Consider the following 20,489-nt stretch of genomic DNA (forward strand, 5'->3'; position numbering starts at 1 on the left):
TCTAGTTTTAGTTGGTACCTTGTCATACCCATCCTGCTTCATTTTCACATAAGGGAAACTGCCTTACATCCTTAGCCTTTTCCAGCTTGTTGGCAATTACATCTGGATGCATACATCTGGTAGAAACTACACCACTGAAGTACACACCTATCAAGTGAAACGCCTTGTTAACAGCCTACCACAAAGCCACCAAAACTCAAGATAAACCAATCTGTGCAAGCAGATAAAAACTCAAAGAAGCAACCAGCTTCTTTTCCCCCTCTTTCCAAAGGCAAGGAATAGCTGAGGAAGGATGAAGGATGACAGAGCTCCAGCCATGGATGGTCCTGCGGGGAGCTCCCACCAGCTGCCAGACAGCCAGAGCCACATTCTATTCTCTCACTCTACCCTCAAGTTAACATTAAGAATGTTAATAACAATATTTAAAATCCTGTCAGCTTTAATAACTATTTATAATAACACTGATAACTCAGGCTTTCTTATTTTCCAAGCTTGCGCAACAACAGTGTTGCCATGCCAGCAGCACAGCCACCAGAAAACATAAAAATCCAACAATTTGAAAGTAAATGCAGTAAAATTACTTTTGATTTATACTGTGTTTTCTTTGGAGAAAAAAATGCATTAGGGCGTATATATGCAATACTGCATAAGGAATACTGAAGGAGTAACTTCCCAGTGACATGGAAAGATGATTTCATGACTTAAAGTAATTCCAAAGCTGACTGAAGGACTGTGGGATGTTCCAGGTGAGCAGCCAATTTAGACAAGTGAAGTGTCACCGATTTTTGGGACCAACACAGCCTTACTTGTATCACTTTTTCCTTCCCTCAGTGTTGTGCAAGAGCATCATCCTGGCCCGTGCCAGTCCAGACATTCAGCTCATTGTGAAGCAGAGAATCACTCCGGAGGCTCATGGTTTGCTTCCCCACCCCAAATATTCCAATGAAAGTGTTCTGGAATTCACTACACATTTAACCAATTTTTGCTGGCCCAGTGCTAGCACACAAATAATTTAGAAAGCATCTGGTTCAACCACAAAGTTGAGCCTCCGAGGTCTTGCACAAGGGAGCACATTTAGGAGTGATATTTGGGAACTGCACAGCTCTGTGCCTTGTCAGTACTTGCTACCCATGGCAGTGTCTGCTGCAGCTTTATCTTGGGCAAGGAAAATTTCAAGACTACACTTATGCTCTACTCCCTACTTACAGCTTGCTTTACCTCCCCCCAACCCCACCCAGATGTGACACTGCCAGAGAGGAACAGCAGAGCTCCCAAGAATCACACCACCAGTCACTCAAACAGCTCAGTCTTAATATTAAGAAGTCAAACAGAAGCACTGCGTGCTTGTCCTCCCCATTGGCACTCCCAGCCCGCACAGGGCAGAGGGGACCCCAGGGTGCCAAGTGGATGCCTCTTCCACTTAACGCTTATGGAGTGATGGCAGCATTAGCATCTTCTGCACTCCGTGTCCTCAGGACCAATGTGCCTTTCACACAAAGCTTGGTCTCCGCAGCACCTGCCTTTCCTTGACCCAGAGACACAGCAGATTTTTAGAAGTGTTTTGTTTGCTTTAATGAGCAAAACAGCGAGAACATTTCATCTTGGTAGCTATACCCAAAAACTTCCTTAGTTATCCCTCACATCGGTTCTGCTGCTAATGTTGAAAATACAGCGCAGGGCAAGGCAAAGAAAGAAAAAAACCCTGAAAAAAACAAACAAAAAAATACCCCCAAACCCAAACCAGTGGACTGAAACACTCCTGCATGATGCCATCAGCTCCAAACCCACCGTCACATCCATGTGCACCCTCAGCCTGTCAAATCCGTGACGATTGCTGCTCGAGCATGCTTTGAAGGCTATGCCTAGTGCAGACCCTCAGATCACGGGAGCAGAGGCAGATGCAGCCACATTCTTGGCAGGTCTTCTCAGGGTCATCTTTGATATGGAGAAGTGCTTGGTATTGTTTTCTGCATTGATGTTTGCCCTTGGCACATGGAAGGCAACATCCTTATGTACGGCAGCCCCTTGGTCTGGCCTCACAGCTTGCAACTTGCTGCCTGGACAGTGCTGCTTCTTTGGAGGTCCCTCCGCAACACTGAAAGGGCTCCTCGGCTCTTCCTCAGTTGCCCATGAAGCAGCATGATCTGCACCCCATCTCCCCTCAGTGCACGCAAGCAACACATTTCATTTATTGTCACTTCCCTGGGAGGGTTCTCCTCTTGTCTGAAGGCTGCCCAGCTTCATGGGCTACAGGGATATGAACTTCTTCCTGAAGAAGGATTAAGGTCACATTCCCCTTCAAGTCAAACCAAGGGCAAAGACTGCACAAAGGGAGACTGGACCTTTGCTCTCTGCCTAAACTTTTAGAGCCTCAAAAGGTAATTAATAGGGGCACTATTTTTAATGAAATGGGAGCTCAGCGCCCTTATGTTTTTGATGATACAGGCCTTAATTCTTGTTTCATTATTTTCGTCACCGCGTTTCCTAAGCTAATGTCTGGTCCACATGCAGCATCCATGCCAAGAAGGGTAGGAGCCACAGTTCAGGAGATGCAGCCGGAGGTAAGGGAGCTCACACAGGCCAGCAATAGGTTGGTTTATGCAGGTTCAGAGCTTCAACTTGTGCTCCATAGAAGCCTGAGTAAAGATGAGGCAGCTCAGAGCAAAAGAGGTTAAAAAAAGCCACCGGGCTCTCACTCCAGCTTTGGAACAGCTGTGGGAAGGCAATCACCTGTCCCCGCTGCAACCATCCACCATAAACGCTTTGAAGAACATGCCCTCCTTGGCTGCTATCATCACAATTTATTAGGGAAGAAATGCTGATACCAAGGAAGCCGAGCCTTCTCCACCCACTGCGAACATCTCCAGCAGCTTCCTCTCAGCTGTTAATGTCTCTTGAGGACAGCAGAGGAGGTAGGTGTATTCTTCATATGAAGCTGTGCATTATTTCATACAGCTCATATTTGTGCTTCGAAATTAAACGCTCTTTCTTGCATACAACTTTGAAGTTGTCATCTTTCCACGTTTCCCATGGCTGGGCTGCAAGCCCCTTTTCCAATGGCCCTGCTGCTTTGGTTGCACCTCATGTGCCTCCCCAAGCACGCAAACGCCCATCGGGGAGGCGATTTGGGAGTCTCCAGAGCTCCCAGCAGTTCCTCACACCATCGGACACAAGGGCAAAAGTGGTAAAAGAATCCCAAAACAACAGTTCATCATCATCAATCTCCTGGGGGGCTGCAGAAAATTCTCACCACCACTGCAACTGCAGGAGGTCCCATCTGCATGTCCCCATTCACAACTCTGCAGAGACACAGTGACACAAACGCAGGGATTTGATGTCAAGTGGCTGCACACTTCACCCTTCACACTCCTCCGCTGCTGACCTCCCCTCCCAGCCCGTGGGTCAAGCAGGCTCCTCCTGACCCTACAAAATGCTGTCAGGGGGCTCAATCCTCGACTTCACCTTCTTCTCCCCCCTCAACAGGGACCTCCACCCCATACCTATAGTTGACCTGCCCTCAGCAAGGCCCCTGGGCACTTTGCTCTCAAAGGTGTCATGACCCTCGACCAGGCTGGGATCTAATCACATGTTAACTAATTAAGGGAACATCTCTGCAGCTTGAGAACTGCCCAGTTGCAGGTTCTCATCCTTTTTCAGTCACTCTGGGCTCTGGCTTGTATTTGTTCCTTTTTTCCACCCCTGACTGGGGCAGGAAATGTCACTGCTGGCAGCAATTTAACCCGGCTGATTTTAGTGCTTGTCGAGGGCCAAGTAGCAAGTGAGCGATTAGGGGATGGAGATATTTCCGTCTCCCAAAGGCAGGGGCAGGAAGGTCAGAGAGAAAGCACCACGTGTCAGCAGATGGCAGAGGGAAGCACTGGAGGCCCCCAGCCCCTTGCAGCCCACCTCAGATGCAGGACATCTCTAGCATCCTAGGTTTTCTTCTCAGACCTGCTGTTCAGGACAGATTTGGAGAATTTTCTACTTTTTCATTCCAAAGGAGGGAATTTGAGGGGTGAAGACGAGCATCAAAACCATGGCATTTAAATGCAGTTTGCAAAAGTCTGTGCTTTCTCTCAAAACCATACAGCTTTCTCACTGTTGTGTGTTTGGGCAGCAGCACACAGCTTCTGCTTCTTCCAAGGTCAAATTCAAAGTTATTTCCTAGAATTCTGGCTCAGAAATCAAGCATACTCACAGCTTTTCAATATTTCCTCTTCCTTTCCCCCTTTACTTCCAAACTCATGCAAGAACAATACCTTTTTAAATGCATCTCCCTAGTGAAGATGTAAAAATATATAGGATCATTAAAAAAACATCAAGACCATTCTACCATAAAGTGCTCTTTGCTCTCCTCAGAGCACCCCAGGAAAGTAAAAAGCAGCTGGGTCTTGCAGTAGTTTGTATTTCTCCTCCTGAAGATTTTCAATTAAGCATTTTTAACTTCCTTGTTACAAAACACATTAAAAGTAAAACTAATTTGCATTACTTTGGACATTTTTTCATAAAGAAGAATAGAAGATTTATCCCTCAAGTTAATCCCTGGTATAAGCAGTCATCCCACTATAACTCCTGAGTAAAAATAATAAGAAAGCAGAGTCAATAGAGTCATTATACAGAGCTCAGCAAAGCCAGGCTAATCTATATGTAATGTGGGATGCCCCAAAACACAACCACAAAGCAGCAGGCATAAACACATCAGCTTTTAAACTCACATATAGAATTTCCCATTGTGTCTTGCAGAAACGTGATGTTAAATTTCCACTGAATCAGATTAGAACTCACAATTAATAGAAGATTATTATTCCTTCTACTGCCGCAACTAAAGCTTAGGTGACCAGCAGCAGGGAGTTTTGCTGCTGCTTGGAAAAGTGTCTCTGTTGCACGATTTCCAGTGCAACTTGTGAAAGTGAAGTGGAAAGTGCAGTAACTGTGATCGTCCACGGTGTGTGAGCTATTTTTGCAGCTGAGTGCGTCTCTGGGTAACCTTCCACACTCGAGCAATTAATTCTAGGGTTGAAGGCAACTCTACACTCAAGGATCTTCAAAAGGGAAAGAGAAATCACGATGCCACCTTGGGTTCACGACTCTGATTCATAACAGATGCGGGGACTGTAGCCCTCGTGGTCCCGTGTCAAGTCTGGAGACGATTTGATGAATTCTGAGCAGATGGAGCATAAACACGATCCCTCACCCATGCACGTTTACTGCCTATCAAGTGATTGCACATTCCCGAAAACCATACTGGAGCTTAACAGACGGACCTCCCACCCAAATACTTAACCTGCTCTCTCCAGCACTGAAAACCCCATCCCCTGACCACAGTATCTGCCACACAGCCAGAAATAAGAGCCACCAAATCTGAAACCCCAACCAAAAGGTTGGCAGGCTTGGCCAGTGACCTGGCAGGGAGACACGATGCTTAGCCTCACCCAGCACCGACCCTCCCTCCCACATATTCTTCCCACCACAGGACAGTGTTCCCGAGGCTGAAGGATTTTGTGGTCTTATCCTCAACCAGCAGCATGCAGACATAACATGAGAGTCATCACTATTAAACGGGGAGTCAAAGTGCCCAAGGACCTAAACCTGCCCCTGCTAACTTACAACTTGCTCCTGGAGCCTGCATATTAGTATAGCAACTCTTCCCTTGTTAGTATTCTCTGCCCTATCGCACATATACAGGCTTATCACAGGCTGTTTTCCTCACTTCTCTTTGAGAAAAATTAACATGGAAACAATTTTTTTTTCTTTCTAGAGAGATAGAGTATTTTAATATTACCCCTGTAAAGTCAAAGCAATATGAATTATTATCTCACTTAAGGATGCTGCTTGTGCTGCCTCCAAAATTGCATTCTGCTTCTAAAAGTACCTGAACGGCTATTCTTTTATGGTTTACTACTTTTTTTTTCATGGCACTTAGGGTGATTCAAACTACTGCCTGCCCTTTAAGCCTGGTGTTTCACTACTCTGTAAGCAGGCAGACAGAAAGTAAACCTCTCTGCCCGATTAAATCATTAGACTAAATCTTCTGTAGCCCACAGGAAATGAGCTGAGTTTTTTAAAATCACTAATATTTATTATCTTACACAATCACTTTAAAGGGATTATTGACTACACCTGTTCCCTGTACCATACAGCTCAGACTAAAATTAAAGACAAATCTCGTGTCAAAAAAAAAAAAAAAAAAAAAAAAAGAAAAAGAAAAAAATCACCTCACTTAAACCACTTCAAAGTGGTTTATAAGAAGAGGGAGGTAAACATTTAAGTGACCAACACATATCTATTTGATCAGAAAAAGAATTTACTTTATCATAAAAGTCTGAGCTGTAACTCATGCAGTGTGTGTGGCACAAAGTACAGCTGGCTCCTGCCCCGTGCCCATGGCTCCAGCTTACTGTTATCATAAAAGTACTGTTTGCTCATGCGAACAGCCTCTCCCCATGCCTGGGAGCAAGGAGCAAATCATCAGCTGCTCCATAATAGATGCCCACAGTATCCATGACTCGCTGTAATTTGAAGGCAATATTAAGAAGAAGATAGGGCCATTACACAAGCAAACATTGTTATTTCCACTGCAGAAGATATTTAATTTCCTGCTCATTGCTGTACCCTGGACAGGAGGACAGCATCAACCTGGGAAACATCCCTGCTGCTGGGATGCAGCACTGGATGGTGGTGTGCCCAGAACGTGACCAAGGGCACAGCCTACACAGATGGAGTGCAGTCCCACCTGTGCTCAACTACCACCAACACCTTTGGGTACCTAGTCAGGACAACAGGGAAAGATGCTACCCATCACAGGTCCACGGGACTTGGGAATTATCACAAGACAGAGCTCACCGCAGACACTTTGCTCACAACGTCCCTTGCGACGGCAAGGCCCTGCGCGAAGGTGCGGGCAGCCACAAATGCTCGTGTGACTTGTAGCTTGAGCTTCCTCGGCACATCCCCGAAAGGCTTCAGCTGCTCGGTGTACTTGCTAACGCACTCGAGGTACTCGTCCGTGAAGTGGTACTGGGGATTGACCAGCCGGAACATGCGCTCCAGTAAGCGTGCCCAGAACTCGTTGAGCATCTCCTCCAGGTTGACGTTGCCGCCCACATAGTACCGCTTCAGCTCCACGAAGAGGTCCTTGAACAGCTCTGAGTTCTGCATGTACAAACGGCCATATGTCCGCACAAACATGTCATTCAGCGACTTCTCAGCATTTTCGAGAAGTTCTTTGAAGAACTCTAGAAAAGAGGAAGAGAAGATGTGGTAAACACAGGCATTGGATTGTGTGTTCACACACTTCTACAACCATTGCAATTGCTTAACTGGAAAATTCAGCACAAGACCCTCATCCAAATGAAACGTAAGGTTAAAGGACTCCCAAAGATTTTCAAACAATTTCTGTATCTCAAAATTTTTTTATTACACTTCATAAAACACCCTCCACCAAACCTCTCTCCAGATCAAAAGACTTGCATGAATGAAGTCTCTTTTGATGCAAATCTGAATACCATGACAAAAGGGGGGGGAGGGGGGGAGCCAGTTTCTTATGTTACCATTCAGCCATCTTAAAAGTCGTCATTTCAAAGCACAAGAATATCAGAAAGCAGAAAGCAAAAAAGGTGGTCTTTTTCTTAAACAGGTATTTTGCACAAAAGGGTCTTTCTTTTCAGTTCTCATCAATTAACTTTCTGAAATGATCATAAACCAGCCTCAAAAATGAACAAATTTTAATAAATTCAAAGACAAACCCAAAAATCTACCTGTGGGTTCTTTCTCTCATCTTGCAAGTTTATCATCTCTCAGGGCAGAGCCTGTCTCTAATTACCTAAATGGTCATGATTACAGACAGGGCTTCAGATGTTTAGCAGTACAAAAAAAACCCCACGACAATTAAGCCAGAATCTGCTCAAAATCCAAATGCTAAACACTTGGCATAAGAATGACGAGATTTTTCAGATTACAAAGGACACACAGGGGCCCCTGGGTTTCATCACTTAAAAGCAAATCCCCATTTCAGCTCACCCTCCCAGAGCACCAGACAGCCTGGTGCTAGAGAGCGGCCACTGCTGAAGCACTGTCACCGTGTCTTGGCAGTGTCACACACATCTCCAACTCCAGTAACAAGCTGATCTGGCACATCAGATGCAACCGCCAGGTCAGTTTAAAGAACATCCCTTGCCAAGACAGCACCACTGAAGCCTTGGCATGTGGCTCTACGCAAAAACACAAAGTCTTTGCCTTGGAGACTCTGTGCAGATTATTTAAAAGATAGGGGAGGGGTCCATTAAGCCAAGTGCATCTGGGCAATTTTGGAACAAAACTCCACACTATGTGGCCTTGGGAAGGAGCTAAGGAGAGCAAGGGTAGGTGCCACTGGGACAAACCATCACATGCCGGTGGTGCTCACGCCAGGCTGCCACCCGTTTGCCCCAGCCCCAAGCGAGACACTGGGGCACAGGCGCAGCCTCTCCACCGCCACAGCACAGTCAAGAAGCATATTATTTTATGCATGCCATCAGCAATTGAGGATTCTGACCTCTGCTTTTCTGTGACTCATATTCAATAAATATTTTTTAATCAAACATGCCTCTGTGGGTTTTTTTAATCCTCAAAGGAGTAATGTTTAAAGCCAGAAGTTGTTAGAAGGGGGGGGTGGGGGGGTGGGCGCGATATTTTGGCCTAGTGTGAATTTAAACCTTGTTAAAACATATTAAAAGTATGCCTAAGTTCAGATTTTCGTCTTCAAAGTGCTCCAGTACAAACAAAGCCTAACACAGAAAACATCTTCTGGAAAAACTGAAACATTCTTCAAGTTCCTGACGAACAAAGTCATGGGGCTCAGTGCCTGACATGGCTGTATATAATGCAGCCTCTTAGGAGCACAAGAGAAATGATCCAGGGAAGAAGAGATTGATTTCAAACACCCAACACATCCTCTGTCCAATATCAGCAGGAACCTCCACTTTCGTTCCCATGACTGGCATTTCCTCTCCAGGAAGATTTTTTTCTGTTGAGTTTATACTATAGAGATTAGCTTGGTGTATATTAATTTCTAATTCACTTAATCATTTTGAAGGCTCACTTCCTTCCTTTGCTCAGACCTTTTAGCATCACAAATAAGTAGTTTATTTAAATACTTTTGTGCCAGGCACAAGAGCTGGCAGATGCATCAGCAAATTCTTCAGAAGAATTACATACTATATTGATGGGAAATCTGTTAAATAGTTCCAACCACCAGTCTAAAGGAACCAAAACCAGTGTTTTGAGCCAAGGAAGTTATCTCAAGTAATACATCCATATTACCATAACTGAGTTATTCTCCTGCCCAAACTCATTTTATTGGTTACACTCCAAAGTGGAAGTTGAATAAACCACATCCAGGCTTTAGAGCCCTTCATCTCTTAGCAATTTTTCATGTGGGCTAGAACCAAGTGTGTTCATTAATTATCCTGAAAAGAAAAAAAGGCAACCTAATTAGCAGCATATACCTGCACACCTGCAGTCTTCCAGCCAGCAGCTTCTCCTTGCCCAAAAGGAAGGTAAATAAAAGAAACAAAAACTTCACAAGAAAACCAGCCACTTCTAAAACCTCAACACAACACCGCTGAAGGAGGCACCACTTACTAGCCAGCACTTCCATAGGCAGAAAACACCCATTTAGGTGCCACTTTCCAACTAAGAAGGGGAGGGGGACAGAGGAGGGGCTGTGTGTCTGTAGCACAGAGGCAGCACCCACCCTCCTGCCCAGTGAAGCTTCCCTGCCAGCATATGCCTGCATCCCCAAACTGTGCTGCATGGGATGCCCTGGTGACTGGCACCAACGGCTTAGCCCACGGGGGGCCTCACTGGCACCTCACAGCTCCTGGAGTGGGCATGGGGTTGGGAAAAGGTAGAGAGGAGGGGTGCTGAGCACGGCACCAGGGACAAGGAGCCACCCCACACCAGCAAGCAGGGATAGACCCAGCAGTGGGATGTGCATGGCAACATCTTCCCCCATGCAATGCACAGCACTCAACTTGGGCAGCAGCAGCAGCAGCAATTAAATGAGATTATATATAGATAAGATTTACAGTATGCCAACAGCTCGAGTAAAACTTCATCCTCAGTTTCTGTCTTCCCATCAAGAAATCAGCTTGGGCACAGGAAGGAACATTAAGCTTTTCTCTGTGCAAACCATGGGCAAAGGCGTCTGCAATGAAGAGAAGAAAGCCCAAGAGTCCTTTTTATGGTTTAAATGCTAATCTGACTAGTAACTCCCTACATCTAATTAGATATTAATTCTCCCCTTCACAGAAACGAGCTGATTAGCAAACACCAACATAACCCAGCATTAACCTTGCCACCACAAGAAGAAAAATGGCAGCTTCCTCTCTTACGTCTTGACTGTTTGCTGGGTGAAATAAATGACCACCTTTCATTTGTATTAGAAGTTGACTTGTTCTCAAACAAAGCAAACACACAAAAGCCTTGGTTGCTTATTTTACAGCACTCTAAAAGCATGTTTTACAGCTGTGTCGCAAGCAATCTGTACTCATTAAATTATCACTCTGACAGGCTTCCTGTGAAAAGCTGTCAAACGCAAACGTTTTTCACAGACAACGAATCATACTTTGCCAGTACTCCCCAAGACACTGCTATCTAGAGAGATGGCAGGCTCTCTTTTCCCTCCAGTTATCTTGTTTAAACTCCCAGAACAAGGGCTGGCCCCTCTGTCCACAAACAGGCATAAAAGCACACACACCGACGGGAAAGGGCTTCACAAACTGACCTGCAGAAGCAGCACGTGGCTGGAAAGTTTCCCTGGTTCTCCCAGCTAAGAGCAGAGCACGGAGAGATGTCTGGGTTACACAGAGAGGACGGACCATAGAGAAGGTGCTGGACTAACATGGCTCAGCCAGCTCTGGTCCAACCTGATATGGGAGCAAGTCCACATTTTACTGCTTCAGCCCATCTCAGCTAAGCCCTGCTGATGAAAAGTCATCTTGTTGCTCAGGGTGATGCTCAGGAGGGTGAGTGCAGGGGCAAAGATACCAGCGCTGCCACCCACAGAGCCCAGCCAAGCTGTCCAGTGGGACCAGAGCTACAAAACCGTTCCTAACGTCAAGAAGAAAGTTTAAAATTTGTCTGTATTGCAAAATAAATCCTGTGGATGCTACGGACTTTGATGTTCAAAGGAAGATGACATTTCCAATGCAATTAACTTTTAGAGATAGAAGAGGCTGTAATCTGCAGTCAAGCAATCTACAGCTCTGGGCTCTGTTTACTCTTTTAACACATTAGAATTTCAGGTTAGAATTTAAATAGCCAACACTCAGGAAACCCTAGAGATGTCATAAAACTGTAAGAAAGACTGGATGTGACATATCTGGTATTTCTGCAATAAGAACCCTGGGTGGGAGTGGGTGGAATCTTTGCTTTTGAACAAACCCTTCCATAAAAGGGCACAGTGGGAAAAAAAACCATAGTTAGTTGGCAAATTCCTTTTTTGAGGTATTAAGATGTATTACCTGTTTGCAGCTTGAGGGCAGACCAGCCCTGCCAGTAACCCAGTGCAGGAGTGCACCACACCTCCCCAAGGTGCTTCCACATGACGTTAGCTTCCACTGCCAGAATAATTCAAAACAATTTTTCTTCCGAATTGCAGATACACGAGCTACTTGAAGAAATGCAACCGCTCCACCCACTGCGAGGCGCAGGGCAAATCCACCTCCAGATAACATAGCCACTTTGATTTTTGTACCCAATATTTTTTTGACCTTGGATTCATAGGTCTCATCTGAAAATACCCTTTTTTTTTAAGTAAGAAAGGGATGCAACATTTTCCTATTCCTCATGCTAACGTTTTCATGTGAAGAGTGAGATTTTCATACAAGAGGGCTTTTGATGAGGACAACCTGCTGCTGTAGGGCACAGTCCTACCTAAATCAAAGGCAGCTCCTGGAAATTAGATGAACACATCAAAGGGGCACATTCCCCTTCACCCACAGGCAGGTATGGCATTTCCCCAAGAACACTGGTGACAAAAGCAGCAGCAGCACAACTGCCTGGCCTGAGCTGCCTCCTGCCACCACCAGCACCCGCTGCCCCTCGGCAGCAGTGAAGCACTGGCATCCTCTGCCCCTCCAGCCATGCCCCAGGCAGGGAGCCCTCAGGATTGAACCCATAACCACAGTGCAAAGTTTTGCCTTGATTTTGCTGATCTTCAGGAACGAAACACATTTATTTCAGAGAATAATTTCACACCGAGAAGCACAGTGCTCCATGGCACCCCACTTGCCCCTCTTCCAACTGCAAAGTCAAACTGTAAGCGATCCGGAGCTCAGCACAAAAATAGCAAACATTACCTGCAGTGCAAAAAAAAAGGCTGCAAGTCTTATCCAAGAGCTCAGCAAGGCTGTTGAGCCAACATGCGCTCTACAGATGACCATCTGTTGGCCATGTTCAGGTGTGCTGGTGTCCTTCCAAAGGGAGACCAGAGCTACCACGCACATTTCTGCTCCCAAAGGCTACCAGACATGTTACATTTCCCATGCACCAGGTTTGCTTAAGTTTAGAGCTGAGTTTTCAACTGGCCTAAATTTGGAAACCTCAAACAGAACAACTAGGCAAACAGATACCAGGTAGACATGCAATTACTTGACACACCTTAAAAACCAAATAAAACCCGGCTCAAGCATGCAGAGGGAACATGATGAATTTTTATGGACACAATTAATTAGTTTCAGATAATTTGCCACCTAGCTTTTTGGGTATACCCTTAATACGTTGTCCAGATTATTATTAAGGACTGTTTTACCAAAACCTTTAATTTGCTTGTCTGTATAGACAATTATGCTTTCTAGTATGTACAGGAGAACACTGCCACAAAGACATTAATTATATTTTCTTGTAAAATGGTTTACTCATAAAACGTCCACAGCAGCAAGATGGATTCCTAGACGAATGCTCTTGCCCAAGCCATGGCCCCAAAGGCTGTGCTGCAGAGGGGCCGGCACCAGCCCAGTGCCTTCACAGAGGTGCATCTGCAGATGCAAATTCCACCCTGCAGCTGCTCCTACCATGCAAAGCGAAATTCAATCCAGACAGATAAAAGGAATTTGGAGGAAAAAGACAAATTTTCACAGCTCTCATTTGTAGCCACACCACCTACTCCAAAGGAAAGAGAGATATTTTTTTTCTAAATGTGCCTCACGATTTTTAATATGCCTTCACTTCCTTTATTGCATATACCGCATTTGTAATTTCCACCAGGGAAAAACAAACCATAGCTTAACAACCTTTTTCCAGAAGTGTTGAGAAACTGATGAATACATAGTGCTAACACATTTATTGAATATGAACTCAGGAAGGGCAGGGCAAATCCACAAGCTGTTTCTCTGTCCTGTTTTCAAACATATGTTAGCACTTACTGACATGGGAAGAACTCTTCCACAGAGTTTGAAATAGTACAGGCTTAAATCATGGCAGTGTCACAGCAACAGCACCGACATGTAAACCTTGGAGAGCTAGGAGAGACAACAACATCTCCTCAAACTCTGCTTGATTAATAAAAGGTTTCACAACAATAACAATTGGGCTGCAGCCTCACAGGGGGGGGAAAAACCAGAACCCAGGATTTCTACAACTTCTTGTTTCTGGAGGGCCCATGAGCATGATCTCCATCTGCACCCTGGGGCTGGCAGAACCCCAGAAGAGCAGGGCAGAATGTAACACAGCACAAGATCACCACCATCACACAGAGACCAAGCTTGTTAGAAGAATAAGAAGCCATGAAGGAGGAGGAAAAACAGCAGAGACTGTAGTCTTTGATTCAAGAAGCCAATAGCAGTGCACTGCATTCTGCTGCATCTAGCAGCCACCCCACAAATTAGGAAAGCAGCGACAACAGAAATGCTCTTGGTCCCCTCTTGGTCCATCCTGCTCTCCAGCATCCCACATAGCAGGACAAGGCAGACTTTGCAGCCTCCTCATCTTTATTTCCAGGGACCGCCACTGCTCATGCATCCTGTTCTGGATCAGCTATAGCAGGTTCCTCCCACTGTTCCCACGCTGCCTCCTCTCCGAGCAGCAGATCCTTCATTCTGAGCTCTTCCATCCTCCTCTTAATGACCACAACTCAACAGCAGTCTTCCCCAACACACCTCCCTTGCTGCCGCTTCTTTTCCCTCCATTTGCTTCCTCCATAGCCCCCCACATCTAATTTCCAGTGCACCCATTCCTCAATCCCAGCTGACCTTTCAAACACATCTACTACTGCTCAGCTGCTTTAGCCTGCTGACCTACGTCCATTTGGTACCAACACACCGACTTCCCACACCAAACAGCCAACACCACCTGCAAAATCTAGAAGCGAGCTCCTTTCAGGTTGCCTCCCACATACCCCCGATTCAGAGGGGCTTTCTGGGACACTCACCAAGGTATTTCACATACAGGTATTTCTCCAAGCCTCCCTTCCTATTGCTGTTGAAGAGCTTGAGGAGGACCCGTGCTGCTGAACAGTGGGGATGGTTTTCTCATTCCTGTTACCTCAGTTCCCCTCATCTCACTATATTTGCAAAGAGAGCTCTTCCAGTTAGGGCCACCTCTCTTATTTGTTCATCCAGCATGCACATGGCTGGATGCTAAGACATTACAGCATATTTAACACTAACGAAATAGTTCTAGCTCTGCACCAATCTAATATCTTATCCCGAAGCCCACCACAAGACCTCAAAATGCCACCAACTCAACCAGCATTCAGGGGAGCAGCCTGCAGGACTATGCAAGCACACCAAACCCACACATAGGCTAGGTGGCTCTTTGTGCAGGAAGGAGGAAAAAAGAGAGTTAATTTTAAACAGACAAACAATAGCTCATTGACCGGTTGACAGCAATTAGTAACCAGAGGGCACCAGGCACATTTCCTGTAGCCAAGTATAAAGGTCTTTGCTTTTGGAATAAAACCAAAAGGGTAACAGCAGTTTACCTGTGATCTTAACAGCAGAACTGCTGTTCTGATGGTAGAAGACTGATCCCTCGAACCTCATACACAAAGTGGTTTTGCGCACTGCTGAGGTCTTTGCTCACTTACAAAATCTAGTCTCCCTCTCTACCCCAAACCTACAGGGCAGGAGCCTCCCCCACTTTGAGATTGCCTTCTTCTGAGATAACTTGACCTCAGGATCTTTCTGAGCCTCCCAAAACAGAGGTTTGGTCCCCACGACTGTCAGACAAGCATCACCCTTCTCAACGAGCAAGACTAAAAACCACAGTGGTCTACGGACCTCCTTAAAAATCTCCAGATGGAGAGGAGCCAGTTAAGTGCAAACAAATAAACAAACTTCCACTGCAGAGACAGCAGACAATTTGTTTCATTATTGTTGTAGTGAGTGAGAAAGCACAAACAAAAGCCCACAAGTGGCATTTTCTAAAGGAAGCGTGTTGGTGGTTGCTCCCTCCAGCTTCTCCGAGATCACTCCATCCCTACACCTCTGGTAAGCACAGGTCTGAAAACAAGTCTGAAGGACTGGCTCTCAGCAACTGCTGCTTCTGCAAAACTTAAAGGATCTTCCCACTGTTTTCTGCCCTGGTTAGTATGAGGTTTGGTGCCATCCCTTTCCAGAGAGGAAAGGACAAGGCTGTGCCTTTATATCCAGACATGAGTGGCAACGGATAGACAAAACCACTCTATTATTTGTACGTTAACGATGCAGTCATCAGCGTACCTGCCAGGGGATGGGTTGTAATGGCAAGAGCTCTCTCCACCACACACAGATTTATTCAGAAGCACGAACACCACGCACCTCTGGCACAGTAGGCATCAAAGGTCCACCAGGTCTCTCCTCTCGGCGCTCCTGCTGTGCCACAATACCAGGAGCAGCCTCCTGCAGAGATGAATGTGCTGGCAGCCAGGACTAAGCCCACAGTCCTGGGTGCCATGGACATGGAGCAGGGGGGAGGACTGGCACACGAGCAGGATGAGGCATCAGGTCTCTGCTCTTGCAGGCAGTCTCCAAGAAAAGAGTTAATGCAAGATGAAGGTCCCCAAAGGGCAGTTATTTCAGTAAGGCAGAGAGCCCCTCTGGTCTGCCAGATTCTAACTATAGGAGCAGTAGGCTGGGCACCTGTGAGGCTTGTCTTTCACTGTTTGCATCCGCACTGCCTGGAGCAGCAGAGGGGAGACCACCAAAAGCTTTCCCTTGTCCCTTTGTCTCATTCCCAGTTATTAACACTTCCCAGCCATTCATCCTACTGTCCCAGCACACCTCCCCGCAAACTCCTACCTGGAGACAGCAGCTGGAAGCCAGGGGTTACCAATTCAGACATGACATTCCAGGGCATTTTTTCCCTAGTTTCAGAATAGTTTGGAAGGCATTTAGCCAATGCCCCTCCCTGACTAGTCACACGGACTCAGCCACAGCCTGTTACTGGAATTAATTCATGCACCCAGGAGTAACACAGAAGATCAAGGCCACCCCATGATGCTTCAAAGCAGCACAGTACAACTGCACTTTACACCTGAGGCTACTCTGCCCAACATAAACACGGAACTCACAAACAGGGGTCCCTCTCCAGCCCCTCTGCCTGGTCCCCATGCAGCAGAGGGGTGGACACACCACAGTTATGGGGACCCCTGGCAAGCTCCTGCTGCTTGGATTTGGTTTCATTCCACTCATTACCCCAAAGGGGGGTTGTTTTACACTCCTGTCTTTGTTTTATCTTAAATGCTAATGGAAAAGTCAGGAGGAGCAGACCAGAAACAGGACTCTGGGCATTTAATAGTTTCCCAGATGCTTGCTTGGGTTGTACCATTTGTAAAAATCTGTTGCTTGGGTGCTGGGAACACCAAACCTACTGCCAGCCCAGCCCACAAACAGACCACCTCACATCGGAGAGTTCATCTCTTACATCATTCCCACACAACAAGAGTTGCAGAAGCTTGCTTGCCTCCCCTAAATCCAGACCAAGCAGAAAGGACAAGACTTGGTTTAAGTGCAACAGCAAAAGCACTTGTCAAATGCAGGGACAGGAGAATAAGCATCCACTTGCTGGACTCGGCCCCACAGGGCAGAGGCTCAGCAGCCACTCTGCTCACAGGGGTTTGGGGCTCTGTCCTCCCCAATCCCTCTGCAACCAGCCTACAAAAAAACTATTTTTCCCTTCAGAAAAGGCCTAGCACAACAGCTAGGTCTTCTGGGAGATTCAGGAGGCATCTTTAATAAGAAAAAAAACCCTAAGAACATCTTCCGTAGAAAGCAACAGAACAGCAGAAATGCTCAAGAAGAGTTATGGGCTATGTCCTGTCCCTGCTCCAATTCCTCAAAACAGCTGAACAATTTCCCCAAAGCACTGCTTGGCTAGCACAGACCCCAGTGTGGAAAACTTCAGCCTGAAAGGGCAAAAGAGGTGAAAGTTTGAGTTTAATGAATGGGACCAAGCATTTATGCAGTCTTAATGTCACCATTAATCCTATTAATGCTATTAATCCCTCGGAGAGGGAAGGGGAGAGCACTAACTGCTGAAGATGAGACAAGGCAAAAGAAATTTTAAAGGGGGAAGGAAAAGAAAAAAAAAGAAAAGAAAAAAAAAAGGAAAGGCTTAGCTGCCATAGCTGCTTCTGTGGCATGAGATGTCACAGTCACACAGCTTTGTGGCTTTCCCACGGCTGTCATTGTCAGAGGGAGATGCTTACATAGTCAGAGAATCTCACCTGCTAGTTTCTAAACGCAGCCCATACACATATCTGAAATCAGGTATGCCAGAGAAACCAGCAAATTTTCACTGCTAAAAACATTAGCAATGGGGAATCCAACAACTCCCAAAATATTTTTTATTTTATCAAAAAGGCATTTCCCTTACTCCTGAAAATATATATCTTACTGCTACACTGGGATCAGACTAGTGGTTTAAATCACAACAGGAGACCCCCAGGAACATACATAGCTATACCGTAAGCAAATATTTAGACAGGATATATACATTATGGGACTCCAAAGTTCCAGTTTTCTCCCAGTGTCTGCAAACCAAACAAATGCAGGAGGATCTGACGCTGTTGCATTACGCATTAGGAGCCAAAATTACTTCTGGTCAGCCCTTTGGGGACGGATAATCAGCAGCTTGTTCCATGCTCCCGATTAAGAGGAGATAATCCATTTCTGTACGGCTTTGGTGTCAGATCAGAGCAATTCTGGCAACGGTTCCAACAGCACACAGTGCTCCAGCAACAGCTGATGCAAACGCTCCAAAAGCCACAGGGCATCACAGCCTCCATCCAAAGGACATGCCGCCTTTTTGACTATCCTTTTGCAGCAGCAACTGCTGCAAAGGTCAAGCACATAACGGAGGCAGCATGGGTTTGCTTCTCCTCTAGGACTGGAATGTCAAGGCTAAGAGATTAGCAGCCAGAGAACCCATAAAGATTCCCAAAATGCTGGAAGACACAGTTTGCTGCTTGAGCTGCATCCTGGAGTAGCCTTTCGCAGCATGGGCATGTGTCACCCTGCAAGAAGAATGTTCATCCCACTTTCTGGGAGGCCAGTTAAGCAAAGTAAATTTGGTCTCTGCAGTATCTTACCTGCTCAGTCCCCCTACACAGCTGTAGCACAGAGGATTTCTTGTTAAACAGAGGAAGGTGCACAGCTCATGAATAGCTTTGGCTACTAGTAATGAGGCAGCCCCAAAGAGCTGCAAACGCTAAAATCAGAGCATGGGCCCATGCACAGGAAAAGCTCTGGAGGGGATCACGTGCTTTTCCAATCTCATCCCTAGAGGTCAGGACAAATATATGGGTCTTGATTGTCTCTCCTTCCTGTAGTTTGGGCACATCACATCAAAAAGTGTGGGAAGAATTACTTTGGACAAGAAGTCGTCAAACATGCAAGGCAGAACTGACCAGCTGATCCGATGACCAAACACCAGGACCAAAGGAAGGGAACACCACACCACAGGCAGCTGATCACTCAACAGCAGGCTCTTGACCAAATGAAACTACCACGGCAGTCTAGGGCACAGCACTCCAAAATGTTTGCAGAAGAGTCTGAGGACCTCAGAGGGGAGACTCCTCAACGAGCCCCAGCCACCAACAGGAGTGCTGCTGAAGATGTGCCTTAGGCCTCCAGGTGGCTGGGCTGGAGAGAGAGAGGCAGTCACTATTAAAAAAATTCCAAGAGGTAAATGATGGACGACAATAATCAGTTAATCTCTGCTTCCACCCCAGGTAAGATTAAAGAATCCCTAAATTAGCTTTGTCTGCAGCAAATGAAGATTTAGATCTGCTATTAGCAAACGCTCAGAGACAGGGCCATTAGGCTTTGGTACAAGCTGAGGAGGTTATGAATTCTCCTTCATTAGTTTTGTGCAGGGCAGAGAAACACCCTTCGGGGACAGGCTGGGCATAGTAAATCCAGCTTCTAGGAACAGTATCGCACCATCCCCTTCCAGAGTTGCCTGTCAAGGACTCCCAGGGCTAAGACCAGGATGAGACCAGCACAGGGCATGCTGCGAGGGGCTGGTGGAAAAGCCATGCAGCACAAATTAACTAGCTCATACAGGGCTCCCTAGCAAAGCTCACCCATTTTGAAGCCTTGTGCTTTGACAGCTATACAGCTCAGCTTAGCTTAATGTCCCCCTACCATCATGCAGCCCTGCAGCCATCTCTCACCCTACAAACGGGCAGACACACCTAGCAGTATGTCTGCACCACGTAAGGGATGCTAATACAGCGAACCATGCATGCTCTTTGTTTCAACACAGCATTTCAAAAAGCCTCATCGTTCATTTAAGGTGAAGTAGATGCTGCTCATCTAGTCTCTTTGAAAGAGCTTATCTATGGGCTGGATTTCATTAAGTGTCTTGTTCTGCATTTAATAAGCTTGCAAGTCCAGACACTTCTGTTCTCTCTCTATCGCTCCTTTGGTGTACCAGCAGGTAGAGACAACAGAGGTTAAGAGAGAAATATTTAGCTAGCAGATTTAGATGCTATCAAGATGATTGCGTAATTCCTCTTTGACTCATTGCAATTTCATACCCAGGGACTTCTTCGCTCACCCTAGTGCTAATCTGTTTTGAAAGAAAGGGGCTGCAATAGTGTAGAGGAGGCCCTGGGAGGTTCAAGGCACAGACTTCAGGATGTTAGTAGAAAATCCATGTCAAACCAATGACCGAACAAGGGAAAGAAAGGTCCAGAGGAGCTGTGCAGTGGAATTGTCCTCTACTACCAGACAGCGATGATGACCTATGAGCAGAACAGTCTCAGCAATCTAGTCCACCTGACTCTTCAGATATTTCCATGTGCAACCAGGTGTTGCCTCATTACTCCAGCCAACAAGGACACACAGGCAGGAGCCTGATACTCTGCTCCTCCCCTCCTGGGGATGCCCAGGCACAGGGGCTGCAGTGACTGGGAGCCCTGCAGTGCCTGCAGCACCCTGCAGGAACGGTCACAACCAAGAACTCAGCAGCAAAACTGAGACACACCGCTCAGACCTCATAAGGGTGCTGTGTCTGATGCCTGG

At 46.2% G+C, this 20,489-nt stretch overlaps 1 protein-coding gene across 1 annotated transcript in view; it reads right to left on the minus strand.

Annotated features, from left to right (window-relative positions):
- Positions 1–20,489, minus strand: part of GPC4 (glypican 4) — a 70,059-nt gene that overhangs the window by 16,876 nt on the left and 32,694 nt on the right. The window contains exon 3 of the mRNA XM_037408228.1: positions 6,844–7,235. Within this exon, the coding sequence (XP_037264125.1) occupies positions 6,844–7,235 (392 nt within the window). The remainder of the gene's footprint in view (positions 1–6,843; positions 7,236–20,489) is intronic.

Source organism: Falco rusticolus, chromosome 14, assembly GCF_015220075.1.
Source record: "Falco rusticolus isolate bFalRus1 chromosome 14, bFalRus1.pri, whole genome shotgun sequence".
Lineage (NCBI taxonomy): Eukaryota > Metazoa > Chordata > Aves > Falconiformes > Falconidae > Falco > Falco rusticolus.